Source organism: Lampris incognitus, chromosome 12 (assembly GCF_029633865.1).
Source record: "Lampris incognitus isolate fLamInc1 chromosome 12, fLamInc1.hap2, whole genome shotgun sequence".
Classification (NCBI taxonomy): domain Eukaryota; kingdom Metazoa; phylum Chordata; class Actinopteri; order Lampriformes; family Lampridae; genus Lampris; species Lampris incognitus.
The window spans coordinates 14,138,252-14,153,028 of NC_079222.1; the positions used below are offsets into that span (position 1 = coordinate 14,138,252).

The 14,777-nt window shown below is 43.7% G+C and overlaps 1 protein-coding gene across 1 annotated transcript in view; it reads left to right on the forward strand.

The window, feature by feature from the left end:
• Positions 1-6,453: 6,453 nt before the first annotated feature.
• The window catches only part of rimbp2a (RIMS binding protein 2a), a 122,302-nt gene continuing 113,978 nt past the window's right edge, over positions 6,454-14,777 (forward strand). Inside the window, exons 1-2 of the mRNA XM_056290956.1 lie at positions 6,454-6,542; positions 11,268-11,280. Of these exons, the coding sequence (XP_056146931.1) occupies positions 6,469-6,542; positions 11,268-11,280 (87 nt within the window). The 5' untranslated portion in view covers positions 6,454-6,468. The remainder of the gene's footprint in view (positions 6,543-11,267; positions 11,281-14,777) is intronic.

Consider the following 14,777-nt stretch of genomic DNA (forward strand, 5'->3'; position numbering starts at 1 on the left):
GCTCGACACAACCGCCACGTTGCATTCTTTATTTAGACTGACACAGCATCACAGGCAGACCCGATCAAACAACCCAGAGCCCGCAGGCATCACCAATCGATCCCAGCCCAATAGAACAGCACCAAATCAAATGCAGCGCTGTCGATGTGTGCAGACATAACATTGTGGTCAATAAACGCTGGCGTAACAACTCAGCAATCCTTCATCGCTACTGCTCTTATGATCTTGAATTAATCATTTTGAAACGCAGACCATATTACTTTGTGAGAGAATTTGCTTCACTTGTTAGTTGGCGTTTACATTCCACCACACAAGCTAATGCTAACACAGCCATTAGCAAACACGTTTACTCTGTTGAAAACTCCAACCTGACACGTCAGTCATGTTAGGTGATTTCAACCATACCAGCCTGTCCCTCCAACTCCCGAACTATAAGCAACAAGTCACTTGCCATAGCAGAGAAAACAAAACATTGGACCACTGCTACGTCTCAATTTCAAATGCTTACTGTGCATTCCTGTGGGTTCCACTGGGGAATTCCAACCACACTGTATTACCCTTCATCCCAAAATACAGACAAAAGCTTAAGTCCATCAAGAAAACATAAAAATTTGTCAGGTCCTGGTCCATGGATTCCATTGAAACGCTTCGAGGGTGCTTTGCATGCACTAATTGGAATATATTTAGTGCAGCTTGCAACTCCCTCAATGAACCCAGTGACATGGTGACATCATACATCAAGTTCTGCGAGGAAATGTGCATCCCTACCAAAACAATGACATTGTATGGCAATTTAAAAAAAAACAAAAAAAAACAAAACTGGTTCTCCAAAGAATTACACCTCCTACACAAAGAAAAAACTGCGTGTACAAAAACGGAGATAGGGAACAATACAGAGCAGCCACGTATAAGTTGCATGCTGCAATAAGAAAAGCAAAGTCCAGCTACGCAACAAAATTGGATCAACAATTCTCTTCCAGTAACTCCAGATCAATATGGAAAAATATTAAGGAAATGACAGATTACAAAAAAATACCCTGCTCCCCTCCAGGTAATGACCATAACCTCCCAGATAAATTAATGAGTTTTATGCAGGGTTTGAAAAACCTATTCCACCAGCCATCCCCTGATACTCCCACTCCAATGCCACCCTTCTGTATCCAGGAGGATGAGGTGAGAGAGATATTCAAAAAGCTGAACATTTGGAAAGCAGCAGGGCCAGACGGCATCAGTCCTGCTTTGTTGAGCCACTGTGCAGCACAATTGGCCCCAATACTTTCCACCATATTTAACACCTCTCTAAGCCAATGTACAGTCCCACAGTGCTTCAAACTCTCTACCATCATTCCTGTGCCAAAGTCCTCAAAGATTACCTGCCTCAATGACTTCAGACCAGTTGTCTTAACATCTGTGGCCATGAAAGCATTTGCACTTATCATTCTGTCATACTTGAAATCTTGCATCTCCTCAACGATGAACCCATATCAATTTGCCTATTAAGCCAACATGCCTGTTGAGGATGCAGTTAGCATAGTCCTGCACCATGCCCTGCAGCACCTGGAATCACAAAACACCTACGCACGCATCCTGATCATAGACTTTAGTTCCACCTTCAACTCCATCAACCCACTCAAACTCTTAACCATACTCTTGGATATGAACATTGACCCAGCCCATATACCACTGGATTTGGAGCTTCCTGTGGAATAGGCCACAGAGGGTGAAGGTTAATAAACTAACCTCACACTTTCTTACCTTCAGTACAGGTGCTCCTCAGGGCTGTGTTCTCTCCCCCTGGCTCTTCTGATGTCACACCACCCACTTTACGTCCATGGACAGTTCTGGGAAAATATTAACATATGCAGACCACACTACCATTGTAGGCCTGATCTCCAACAATGATGAAACCCAGTACCACACTGAAGTAGACCAACCTGTCATTTGGTGCGCGAATGACAACCTTCTGCTTAATACAGCCAAAACCCAAGAACTCATTATTGACTTCCGATGCATGCCAAATCCCAAAACACCCATACAAATGAACAAAGACCCCATCACCACCACCGATTCTTTTAAATTCCTTGGAACCTACATCAGCAATAACCTGAAGTGGAAAATTAACGCTAAACACATCATTGCAAAAGCTCAACAATGACTTTACTTTCTTAGGCAGCTTAAAAACGTCAACTTTTCGTTGTTTTACTCAGCCATTATTGAGTCCATCGTAACATTTTCTATTACAGTATGGTACAGCGGCACGGACAGTCAAACACAGAAAAACCCCCAGCGGATTGCCAACAAGGCATCCAAAATCATAGGCAACCCACTCCCCTCAGTTGAATCTCTACATACTCAGCGGACTGAAAAGCGAGCAAAAAAGATCATCTCTGCCCCCTCACATCCTGCTCATCACCTCTTCCAGCTCCTCCCCTCAGGGAGACACTACAAGTCAATGTCCACTAAAACTAAACACTTAACAGTCCCCCCCCCCCCAGCTATCAGGACTCTGAATTCATCCCCACAGTCCCCTCCTCACACACCACTGGCATGCATGCATACCACCATCCCCCTAATTGTTGTGCGTAATATGTTTGTTTCTGCTATTGTCTAACTGCATTGTTCATGATAATATGTGGAGTATCCGCTGTTGTCCCTGTATGTATTGTGCTGCAGAGTTCAACGTGTACTGAAACCAAATTCCACCGGCCTTGATCATTTGGCTAATAAAACAATGTAATCCAAAGGAACTGAATCAAGTGCAACCGGACTTGGTTATATATCCGTGAAGACGTTTTGCCTCTCATCCAAGAGGCTTCATCAGTTCGTGCCTTTCTAACTAGACCAAGCTAGTCTGACTGGCTGGTGATGAAACTCAGATATTTAGCCTCTTTGGAGTCGTTATCAGATAGCTCTATAATGACCCCAATGAGGCTAAATATCTGAGTTTCATCACCAGCCAGTCAGACTAGCTTGGTCTAGTCAGAAAGGCACGAACTGATGAAGCCTCTTGGATGAGAGGCGAAACGTATTCATGGATATATAACCAAGTCCAGTTGCACTTGATTCAATGCCTTTGGATAACTATGACCTGGATGAAGGAGAACATTCACAGACAAAACAATATAATGTAATGTAATCTAATCTAAATCTAATGTTTATCATCTTTAGGCTAAAACATGTGAATATAAATGTTCTTTGGAAGGTATGACAAATGCACAGTTGAACATTCTTAGGGTTTCCAAAGTTTCAGAATGTATGTATCCATCAAAACACCCCAAAAGTGTGTAAGAAACAATCACATTCATTTATCAAAAAAATTAGTGCAATATTTTGCTGATGTCATAAATGTCACAGAAATGACAACTTCATGAGGCTGCAGCAAGACTGGGAGGGAGATCCAATATCATAGACTCAAAACTGATTATATTTTGTATTAAAACATTTATTTTTTATGCTCCCTTCATGTATTGCAAATAGTGCTCATTTGTTTACTTTGAAACCACATTTATCCATCACTACCTCTTTAAAGCAAAGATGTAGACTAATACACGTTGCTCTGGCAACTTGAATTTGGTGATGCACAAGACTGGTCCACCCAATTCAACTCTGAAGTGTTGTTTATTTAGACTCAAGTTAAGGGGACTGGATGCCTGGGTTGACTACCTTGGGCAAGAGTATAGTTGTACAAGAGTTGACAGCTCCATCTGGGTCACTCTGTATAGTCTCAGTGAAATACTTATATCTTGAAATTAATCTTACTACACAGTTATATAGATTTTTTTGGACAATTTCATAATCATGGAAATAATAACGGAGATACATATACCACTGTTTCCCGGGACGAGGATGTGACAAGTACTAGAGGACTTAGGAAAGTGGTACATTTCTGCATGAATCTGAGAAGACACAAGGTGCTGTTCTTTCTGTACTCCTCCATAGTTATTCTACAGGAGTATTACAAGTGTCACAGGTGAGTAAGTGAGCAGAAGCTGTTTGAGGATTGTGTCAACATTTGGTGGTGACTGTAAGAGAAATTTGGCAAGATGGAGGTATATAGATCTGTCTTCCTCGTGAGAAAACCAAAGTGTGCTAGAGCAATAGATTTCTCTCGCTTTCTGATCTTAGAAGTGAATTGACTCTAGTTAGTATTTCAAGCAGCTGAGAGGGAAATTAATTAATAAAATATCCTAATAGAGAGCAGCTCAGAAGGGATGTAGTTACTAGCAGTATTCATGTTGAAATTATGCATAATGTGTTCATGTGTTGACATAGAATCTTACGCAGGTTAGCTTTTGGCTATCTTGAGAGTGAAATGGTCCAATTCCAAGTGAAAATTGAGAGCAGTGATTCCGCTGCAGGATTGTAGTAAAAGACAAAATAAAATGGTAAACCTCTGTATTGTTAAATAAGGGTGTTTCTTTTCTTGTTAGAAGAACTCACATCATCCCAGAAGCAGGAAAACACTGATGGCCGTGTAATCATTGTGTCTGGATGTTTGCTATGCATACTATATTGTCATTGTAGTCTAATCTCTCATGCTGCTTGGATACAACAGCATCAACCTTTTCAGCCCTTCACGTTTTAAAGTATCTGTATAGTTTTTTTTTATAGAAAAACTATGCTGTGTACGTGTGAGTATCCTTGTGGCTGACTAAATAGTCCATTGTGTGTGTGTGTGTGTGTGTGTGTGTGTGTGTGTGTGTGTGTGTGTGTGTGTGTGTGTGTGTGTGTGTGTTTGTGTGTGTGTGTGTGTGTGTGTGTTTGTGTGTGTGTGAGAGAGAGAGAGTAAGAGAGAGAGAGAACGAGAGAGGGAGGGAGGGAGAGAGAGGGAGGGAGGAAGAGAGAGAGAGGAGAGGGAAAGAGTGAGCGAGAGTGAGCAAGAGAGAGAGTGAGCGAGAGAGAGTGAGGGAGAGAGAGAGCAAGAGTGAGTGAGTGAGCGAGCAAGAGAGAGAGAGAGAGAGAGAGAGAGAGAGAGAGAGAGAGAGAGAGAGAGAGAGAGTGAGGGAGAGAGAGAGCAAGAGTGAGTGAGCAAGAGAGAGGAGAGAGAGAGAGAGAGAGAGAGAGAGATAGAGAGAGAGAGAGAGAGAGAGAGAGAGAGAGAGAGAGAGAGAGAGAGAGAGAGAGAGAGAGAGAGAGAGAGAGAGAGAGAGAGAGAGAGAGAGAGAGAGAGAGAGAGAGAGAGAGAGAGAGAGAGAGAGAGAGAGAGAGAGAGAGAGAGCGAGAGAGAGAGAGAGAGAGAGAGAGAGAGAGAGAGAGAGAGAGAGAGAGAGAGAGAGAGAGAGAGAGAGAGAGAAAGAAAGAGAAAGCTCCAACCATGACGACGCACTGAGGGATTATTGACTGATAAAAGCTGATGTAGCTCAACAGGCTCCTCCTGTCATTGTATTGCTGTGGTACTGTAATCTCCTTTTATGTAACTGGATGGAGCGAGGTCACACACAAGTGTGCTTGTGCACAAATGTACAAAGAAATACACACCAAAAACACTATATGTCAATCATCCTTGTCAGATTCTGTGGACAAAGCCAGCCTAACTAGTGCAGGGGGAAACAATGTGATGTGGGGAATATGATATTTACCTTTACCGAGGCTGGTTTTGCTGTACGTTAATCATTGACTCTATACATTGAAGTATAAAAGGACTTTTCGTGTTATTGGAATGGGAAGATGAAGGAACTGTACAGTAAGTTGCCTTAATGCTCATTACAGATAATTTGTAGCGATTTTTGTTTCTTTAATTGCTAGCAATATTGCCAAGTTTTGCATGTGTTTGTGTTTTTGCACTGTAAGTGTATGTTTATGCACCTTGTGAATGCTAAACTCAGTTCTCTGAAAGGGGCACTTTGTGCGCAGCAAGTTAAGGGAAACAAAATTTGAGGACATGCATAGTATACTGGTGCATGAATGCAAATTTCCATGTTGGCACATGGATGTTCTTGGCACTCAGGGAAGGCTTTCATTCGTCCTTCTGTCTTAACCCAATTATGATGACCCATGTACCCCATCTTTTTGGGAGCTTGTAACTTTGCAGATATGTAAATTCGAACAGTTTTTGCTCTTGTACCTAATGTATGACACTCTAGGCAGACATCTACATGTCTGAAATAATGATAATGTAAGGGGGGTGTCAGATATATTGACAGAGATATGGTCATACTGTGGTATGCATTAATGTGTGCGTGTATTCAAGTACGTGCACATATCTATATATGGATTCTGTTTTTTATTTTTCCTCCTGTAGTTTTAATCACTGAGATGTATCTCTCTATTTCCAGATATGTGTATGTACGTTTGTTTGATTTCACAAGCACAGTGAAATGTGTGGCATGTGTGGCTGTATTCTATATTTATCAGTGTAGTTTCAGATGTACTAAGTCAATGTTAAATACAGTTGTGGGAATTTTGCAGGTGATGATGAGGGGTCACAGATCCGGTGAGGAAGAATCAGAGCTGCTGAGGCAGTCTCAGATGGAGCTACTGTGGATCCAGAGACAGTTGGCCATGATCTCTGCCAGACATGTACACTATCACCTGCAAACCAAGTGCAAGGTACCCCCAAATTTCCTCCTTATGTAGATACAGAGACAGGAATTAGTATTAAAAGCAATGTGGCATGTTACACACACTACTACTACTACTACTACTACTACTGCTTTTGGCTGCTCCTGTTAGGGGTCGCCACAGCAGATGAGCTGTTTCCATTTCTTCCCGTCCTCTGCATCTTCCTCTGTCACGCCAGCCACCTACATGTCCTCCCTCACCACATCCATAAACCTCCTCTTTGGTCTTCCTCTTTTTCTCTTCCCTGGCAGCTCCATATTCAGCATCCTTCTCCCAATATACCCAGCATCTCTCCTTCACACATGTCCAAACCATCTCAATCTTGCCTCTCTTGCTTTGTCTCCAAACCGTCCAACCTGAGCTGCCCCTCGATTACACTCATTCCTAATCCTGTCCTTCTTCGTCACTCCCTCCAAAATTCTTAGCATCTTCAACTTTGCACCTCCAGCTCCACCTCCTGTCTTTTCATCTTTTTCTCCAGACCATATAACATAGCTGCTCTCACTACCATCTTGTAAACCTTCCCTTTAACTCTTGCTGGTACCATTCTGTCGCAAATCACTCCTGACACTCTTCTCCACCCACTTCAACCTGCCTGCACTCTCTTCTTCACCTCTCTTCCGCACTCCCCATTACTTTGAACAGTTGACCCCAAGTATTCAAACTCATACGCCTTCATCACTTCTACTCCTTGCATCCTCACCATTCCGCTGTCCTCCCTCTCATTCACGCATAGTTATTCAGTCTTGCTCCTACTGGCTTTCATTCCTCTTCGCTTCAGTGCATACCTTCACCTCTCCAGGCTCTCCTCAAACTGCATCCTACTCTCACTACAGGTCACAATGTCATCTGTGAACATCATAGTCCATGGAGACTCCTACCTGATCTCGTCTGTCAAACTGTCCATCACCATGCAAACAAGAAAGGGCTCAGAGCTGATTCTTGATGTAATCCCACCTCCAACTTGAATCTATCTGTCATTCCAACTGCACACCTCACCACTGTCACACTTCCCCTCATACATATTGTGCACCACTCCTACATACTTCTCTGCAAGTCCCGACTTCCTCATACAATACCACACCTCCTGTCTCGGCACCCTGTCATATGCTTTCTCTAAATCCAAAAAGACACAATATAACTCCTTCTGACCTTTTCTATACTTCTCAATAAACACTCTCAAAGCAAACATCACATCTGTATTGCTCTTTGTTCCATGAAACCATACTGCTGCTCACTAATTGTCACCTCTCCTCTTAACCTAGCTTCAGCTACTCTTTCCCATATCTTCGTGCTGTAGCTGATCAACTTTATACCTTTGTAGTTACTACAGCTCTGCACATCGCCCTTATTCTTGAAAATCAGTACCAGTATGCTTCTTCTCCACTTATCAGGCATCCTCTCACTTTCCAAGATTGTGTTGAACAATCTAGTTAAAAACTCTACTGCCATCTCTCCTAAACACCTCCATGCCTCCACAGGTATGTTATCTGGACCAACCACTTTTCCACTCCTCATCCTCTTCATAGCTGCCCTCACTTCCTCCTTGCTAATCCACCACACTCCAGATTCAATATCCCCACATCATCCAACCTTCTCTCTTTCTCATTGTATTCATTCATCAGCCCCTCAAAGTACTCCTTCCATCTTCTCAACACAATCTCCTCGATTGTCAGCAAATTTCATTTGCTATCCTTGATCCCCCTAATCTGTTGCACAACCTTCCCAGCTTGGTCCCTCTGTCTAGCCAATTAGTTCTTTTCTCTTTCCTTAGTGTCCAACCTCTCAGGTAACTTATAATATGCCTTTTCCTTTGCCTTCACCACTTCTTCTTTTTTTTTTAATGCTGCATCTTCTTGTGCCCCTGTCTACTTTCTTCATCTCTCTGACTATCCCACTTCTTATTTGTCAACCTCTTCCTCTGTATACTTTGCTGTACTTCCTCGTTCCACCACCAAGTCTCCTTGTCTTCTTTCCTCTGCTCAGATGACACACCAAGTACCCTCCTAGCTGTCTCCCTCACTATTTCTGCAGTGGTTGCCCAGCCATCTGGCAACTCTTCACTGCCACCCAGTGCCTGTCTTAACTCCTCCCTAAACTCCAGACAACAGTCTTCCTTCTTCATCTTCCACCATTTGATACTTGGCTCTGCCTTCACTCGCTTCCTCTTCATGGTCTCCTAAGTCATCCTACAGACCACTGTCCGATGCTGCATAGCTATGTTCTCTCCTGTCACCACTTTGCTGTCTCCAATTCCTTTCAGATTGTCCCTCCTATGTAAGACATAGTCCACCCCATATGCACCTTCCGCCACAATTATATGTCACCCTGTGTTCCTCCCTCCTCTTGAAATATGAATTCACCACAGCCATTTCCATCCTTTTCACAAAATCCACCACCATCTGTCCTTCCCCATTCCTCTCCTTGACACCATACCTGCCCATCACCTCCTCATCACCTCTGTTCCCTTCACCAACATGCCCATTGAAGTCTGCTCCAATCACCACTCTCTCCTCCTTGGGTACACTCTCCACCACTTCATCCAACTTAATCTAGAATTCTTCTTTCTCTTCCATCTCACACCCAACTTGCAGGGCATATGCGGTGATAACATTCATCATCGTCACAGAAAGTTGAATCAGTTCATCTGAACACAATATTTATTGAGAGAGAAACATTTCATCACTCATCTAAGTGACCTCTTCAGTCTCAACTGACTGCAGGTATCCCCACCCTTATAAACAATATAGTGGCCTAATGACTGAAAACAACGATCGGTTTTATATGCAAATTGCTGTGACCATATATTAGAGTTTCAATGGCCATGTGTGCTATTCACAGAGGATTTGGGAATGGTAGCAGTCACAGCATTGTAAAATGGCGACAGATGTACTCTTAGCTCCACCCCCCCCCGGTTCAGGGATGTCTTTCCCTCTTCCCATAGATGGCCTCTTTGAGTCCCTGTTCAAAACGAGTGCTCCTCCCTATCAGGGACGTGAACATCCTCATCCTTGAAAGAGTGGCCACTGGCCTGCAGATGGGCGTAGACTGCGGAGTCCTGGCCTGACGCATTAGCTCTTCTGTGTTGTGCCATCCTCTTGGCCAGCGTCATTTTAGTTTCCCCAATGTACTATCAGAATCAGAATCATGTTTATTGGCCATGTAGGTTTACACTAATGGAAATATACTCCGGTTTCGTGGCCGTCAGTGTACTTAACATAGAATAACAACACTACAACACAACAATCTTCAGATATATACACAAGGATTGACTATATACAGGCAAAATAAGAGGCGATAAAGTGCAGTGGTGCAGAGAATATATCAGAGATGCTGAAATAAATACTAGCAGGTTACTTACTCACATGCCTGAGGTACATGTACATGACAGAGTATACCAGTATACATACAATGTACAGTACAGTGTATACAAAATGGTTGGATTTATTTGACTGTGTTAAGCATTGATTTGAATGACAGCCCGCGGAAAAAACTGTTTTTATATCTGGTTGCTTTGGGGTACAGTGCTCAGTAGCACCTACCAGAGGGGAAGAATTGGAACAGGTTGTGGCCAGGGTGTGATGTGTCTGCAGTGATGTTGCCTGACTGTTTCCTGACTCTGGGGGTGTGTAAGTCCCGAATGGAGGGCAGGTTGGCACCAATGATTTTCTCTGCAGACTTAACTGTCCGTTGTAGTCTGTCCCTGTCCTGTTTGTGGCCAATCCAAACCAGAAAGTGATGGATGTGCAGAAGACAGGCTGGATTATTGCATTGTAGAACTGAATCAGCAGCTTCTGAGACAGGTTTAACTTCTTGAGCTGGCGAAGAAAGTACATTGTCTGCTGGGCTTTTTTGATGATTGTATTTATGTTGGATGCCCATATTAGGTCCTGGGAGATTGTGGAACCCAAGATTTTACCGCAGACACCGTGCTTTTGAGTATGGTTGAGCATGAGTATTGTTGGGGGCGGGGGGGGGGGGGTTCCTCCTGAAGTCCGCTGTCATCTCCACTGTTTTGAGCATGTTCAGTTCCAGGTTATTATGGCCACATCAGATGATAAGCTGCTCAGTAACCACAAACTTCAAGAGTTTAACAGACGGGTCACATGAGGTGCAGTCATTTGTGTAGAGGGGAGAAGAGTAGAAGGGAGAGCGCACATCCCTTGGGGGCACTAGTGCTGATTGTACGGGTGCTGATTGTGATTTTCCCCAGCCTCACAGCTGCCTCCTGTCTGTCAGGAATTTTTTAATCCACTGGCAGATGGGGGCTGGTACCGTGAGCTGTGCGAATTTGGAGTGGAGGATATCTGGGACGATGATGTCGAACGCTGAGCTGAAGTCCACAACAGGACCCTTGTATATGCCCCTGGGGAGTCGAGGTGTTGGAAGATGTAGTGCAATTCCATGTTGACTGCATCATCCACTGACCTGTTTGCTCAGTAGGCAAACTGCAGGGAGTCGAGCAGGGAGTCCATCATTTCCTTCAGGTGGGCCAACACCGGTCTCTCATAGGATTTCATGACCACAAATGTTAGGGCAATGGGCCTGTAGTCATTTAATCCTGTGATATGGTGATTCTTCGGTTTGGGGTCAACTGTCCAAAGTAACGGGGAGTGCAGAAGAGAGGTGAAGAAGAGAGTGCAGGCAGGATGGAGTGGGTGGAGAAGAGTGTCAGCAGTGATTTGTGACAGAAGGGTATCAGTAAGCATTAAAGGGAAGGTTTACAAGATGGTTGTGAGACCAGCTATTTTATATGGTTTGGAGACAGTGGCATTGATGAAAAGACAGGAGGTGGAGCTGGAGGTGGCAGAGTTGACGATGCTAAGATTTTCATTGGGCGTGACGAAGAAGGACAGGATTAGGAACAAGCTCAGGTTGGACGGTTTGGAGACAAATACGGAATCACCACTGGTTTATGCTTATACAGCTTTTGTCCTTCTTCTCTCTTCGATTGGCTGGTGCACTGTGGGACATCTTCCTGGCTTTGACAAACGCCCAGTTAGGATAACCACCCTTAACCAGGGCCTGTTTAATGTGGAATTTCTCCCCTTCCCCAGCCGTTGTATCGGTGGGGATGTTGTCAGCTTGGTGTTACGGCATCCTGATGACTCCTCGTCTGTGCTGCAGTGGATGATGAAAGTCAAACCTTAAGTACTGATCAGTATGTGTTGGTTTACGGTAAACATCAACAATCAAATGTGCCCCATCACCAATTGCAATTTCACGGTCTAAGAAGGCTAACCTGTCATTTTTCACATCATCCCTGGTGAACTTGATGTGGTTGTCCACAGAGTTAATGTGGTCGAGGAAATGTGGTACATCCTGAGATTTGATTTTAACCCAGGTGTCGTCCACAAATCTGAACCCATAGCTAAGTGATACCCTTGGATAGGACATCAGATCCCTCTTTTCCACTTCCTCCATATACAAGTGGGCCACTACAGGTGGGACTGGCGAACCCATAGCACACCCATGCTTCTGCCTACAGTACTGCCCCCTGTATGTCAAGTATGTGGACAGAAGACACAGCTTCAGGAGCAGACCACTTGGTCAATGTTAGGACAAAAGCCATCTAAGTGTAAACCAGTGGTGATTCCGTATGTGGCAGGAGATTTGGAACAGTTGAGGGCATATTTTTCAAACACCGTGTCTCAGTTGCTTCAAACGCCAAAACACGCTGCGCCAGAAACTGGTCCACCCCAAGGATTAGGTCCTCAGCACAAACAGAGCAATATAGTGTACGCTGTGGAGTACCAGGAGGATTGCCATGACTTGTTCATCGGGAGAAACCAAACAGATGCTGGCCACTTTTCTAAAGCAAAGTTACAAAGTGCTTTACAAAGAATAAAATGAGACAAGGTAAAAATAAGAGTAAGACCAAATAAGTAAGATTAAAAATAAAAACAGGATAAATAAACAAAAGCAAATATCATATCAAAATATTTGTAAAAGCTTTCATCAAAAGAAAAGTTTTAAGATGAGATTTAAAAGAAGCTAGAGACTTGGTTTGTCTTAGTTTGACAGGAAGAGTTCCATAGTGTGGAATATCTGCATGGAAGAGGGACAGAGGAAGGCCAAAGAGGAGGTTTATGGATGTGGTGAGGGAGGACCATGCAGGTGGCTGGTGTGACGGAGGGAAGATGCAGAAGACAGGAAGAAATGGAAACAGATGATCCGCTGTGGTGACCCCTTATGGGAGCAGCCGAAAGTAGTAGTAGTAGTAGTAGTAGTTAGTAGTAGTAGTAGTTCCATAGTGTGGGGGCTCTAACAGCAAAACTATCAAGCTAACGCGTCAGGCCAGGACTGTGCAGTCTACACCCATGGATAGGCCAGTGGCCACTCTTTCAAGGATGAGGATGTGCAGGTCCTTTATAGGGAGGAACACTTGTTTGAAACGGCGAGTCAAAGAGGCCATTTATGTGAAGAGGGAACGACCATCACTGAAGCGTGGGAGGGGCCAAGAGTACATCCGTCGCCATCTTACAGTGCTTTTATTGCAACCATTCCCAATTCATATGTGAATAGTACACATGGCCATTGAAACTCTACCTTAATGGTCACGCCCATATTTGCATATGAAACTGATTGTTGTTTTCGGTCGTTATGCCACTGTATTGCTTAAAAGGTTTTGGATACCTGCAGCCAGCTGAGACTCAAGAGGCCACTTAGATGAGTGATGAAATGTTTTTCTCTCAAAAAATGTTGTGTCTAGATGGACTAATTCAATTTTCTGTGATATTATTGAGCATGCATAAAGACATTCTCATCACCCCTTGATTTCCAGCTTCATACTCATCACTCTGTGCGACACTCTCTTCACCTCCAACACACTCTTGACATACTCTTCCTTCAGAATGACCCCCTACCCCATTTCTCCTCCCATTCGCACCATGGTAGATGAGTTTGAACCCTCCTCCGATGCTCCTGGCCTTACTCCCCTTCTACCTGATCGCTTGCACACACAGTATATCTTTCTTCCTTCTCTCCATCAGATCAGCCAGCTCTCTCCCTTTACCAGTCATAGTGCCAACATTCAAAGTTCCGACTCTCACCTTCACACTCTTACCCTTCCTCCTCTCCTTTCCTCCTCTCCCGCTGCCTCGGGACATGCTTTCCCCCCTCTCCATTTCCTTCACCCAACAGTAGCAGTTTCCACCAGCACCTGCTGGCCAACAGTACCAGAGGCTGTCGTTGGTAACTCGGGCCTCGACTGATCCGGTATGGAAATCTGATTTATGAGCCGCATATTGATTTGGCAAAGGTTTTATGCCGGATGCCCTTCCTGATGCAACACTCCCCATTTATGCGGGGCTTGGAACCGGCACTAAGAATGCACCGGCTTGTGCATCCTCAGTGGCTCGGTTTGGCATGTTACACACACCTTGTTCAAAATGTCTTCTTCTTCATGTTCATCTTTGTCTTTGTGCTCTTCTTTTTCATTTTCCTTTTCACCTTCATCTTCATCATTTTCCTCTACAAAGTTGTCTTCATTTGTATGATATACTTTTTTCTTTGTTGTGTTTGCATTTATCCTTTTTTTGTCTTCTTTGTTGTTGTTGCCTCGCTTCCCTTTTCAGTGTATTGTCATCATTTTCACAATTTTTCAGCCGAATCCTAAAATCACAAATACGTTATTTTCTTTCTTTTCTTTTTTTTTAAAAAATGTTTATGCTGTTGATTTATCTTTGCTCTGTCCATCCAAACCACATCCTCGGCCACAAAAGCAATTTCACTTGTAATAACACAGTCTCGGTATAGCTGTTTCAATTTACAGTACCACTTAGGTTTGGCCTTTTTGCAACTGCTCAGTCATTTTAAGATTAAAGAGGTTTATGTTCATTTTATATGATAGTGATCTCCAGTCACGTGACATGGAGGCTAGTACAAGGTTTTCATTTTAGCCAAATGGTTTTACTGACATAAAACTATAACCATAAATAGACCTATTACCACTATTTGGTGGAAACAGCCAGTCCTGTATTTGGTTTGACTGAAAACTTGTCTGCTGTCAAGCGTCACTGGTACAAAATTGGGAAAGCTGTTTTGGTGGATCGTCTCAAATCAGTTACAAATATCACCAGGAGAGGGCAACATAGCTTTCTCAATACATATTTCAGTCAAAATCCATCAACTGGGGAGGGACACAAGGCCGTGACGTTATTCACAGAACCAAAGAGCAGTGTGACTTCAGTGTGCTGTCAAATTACGCCGGGCCT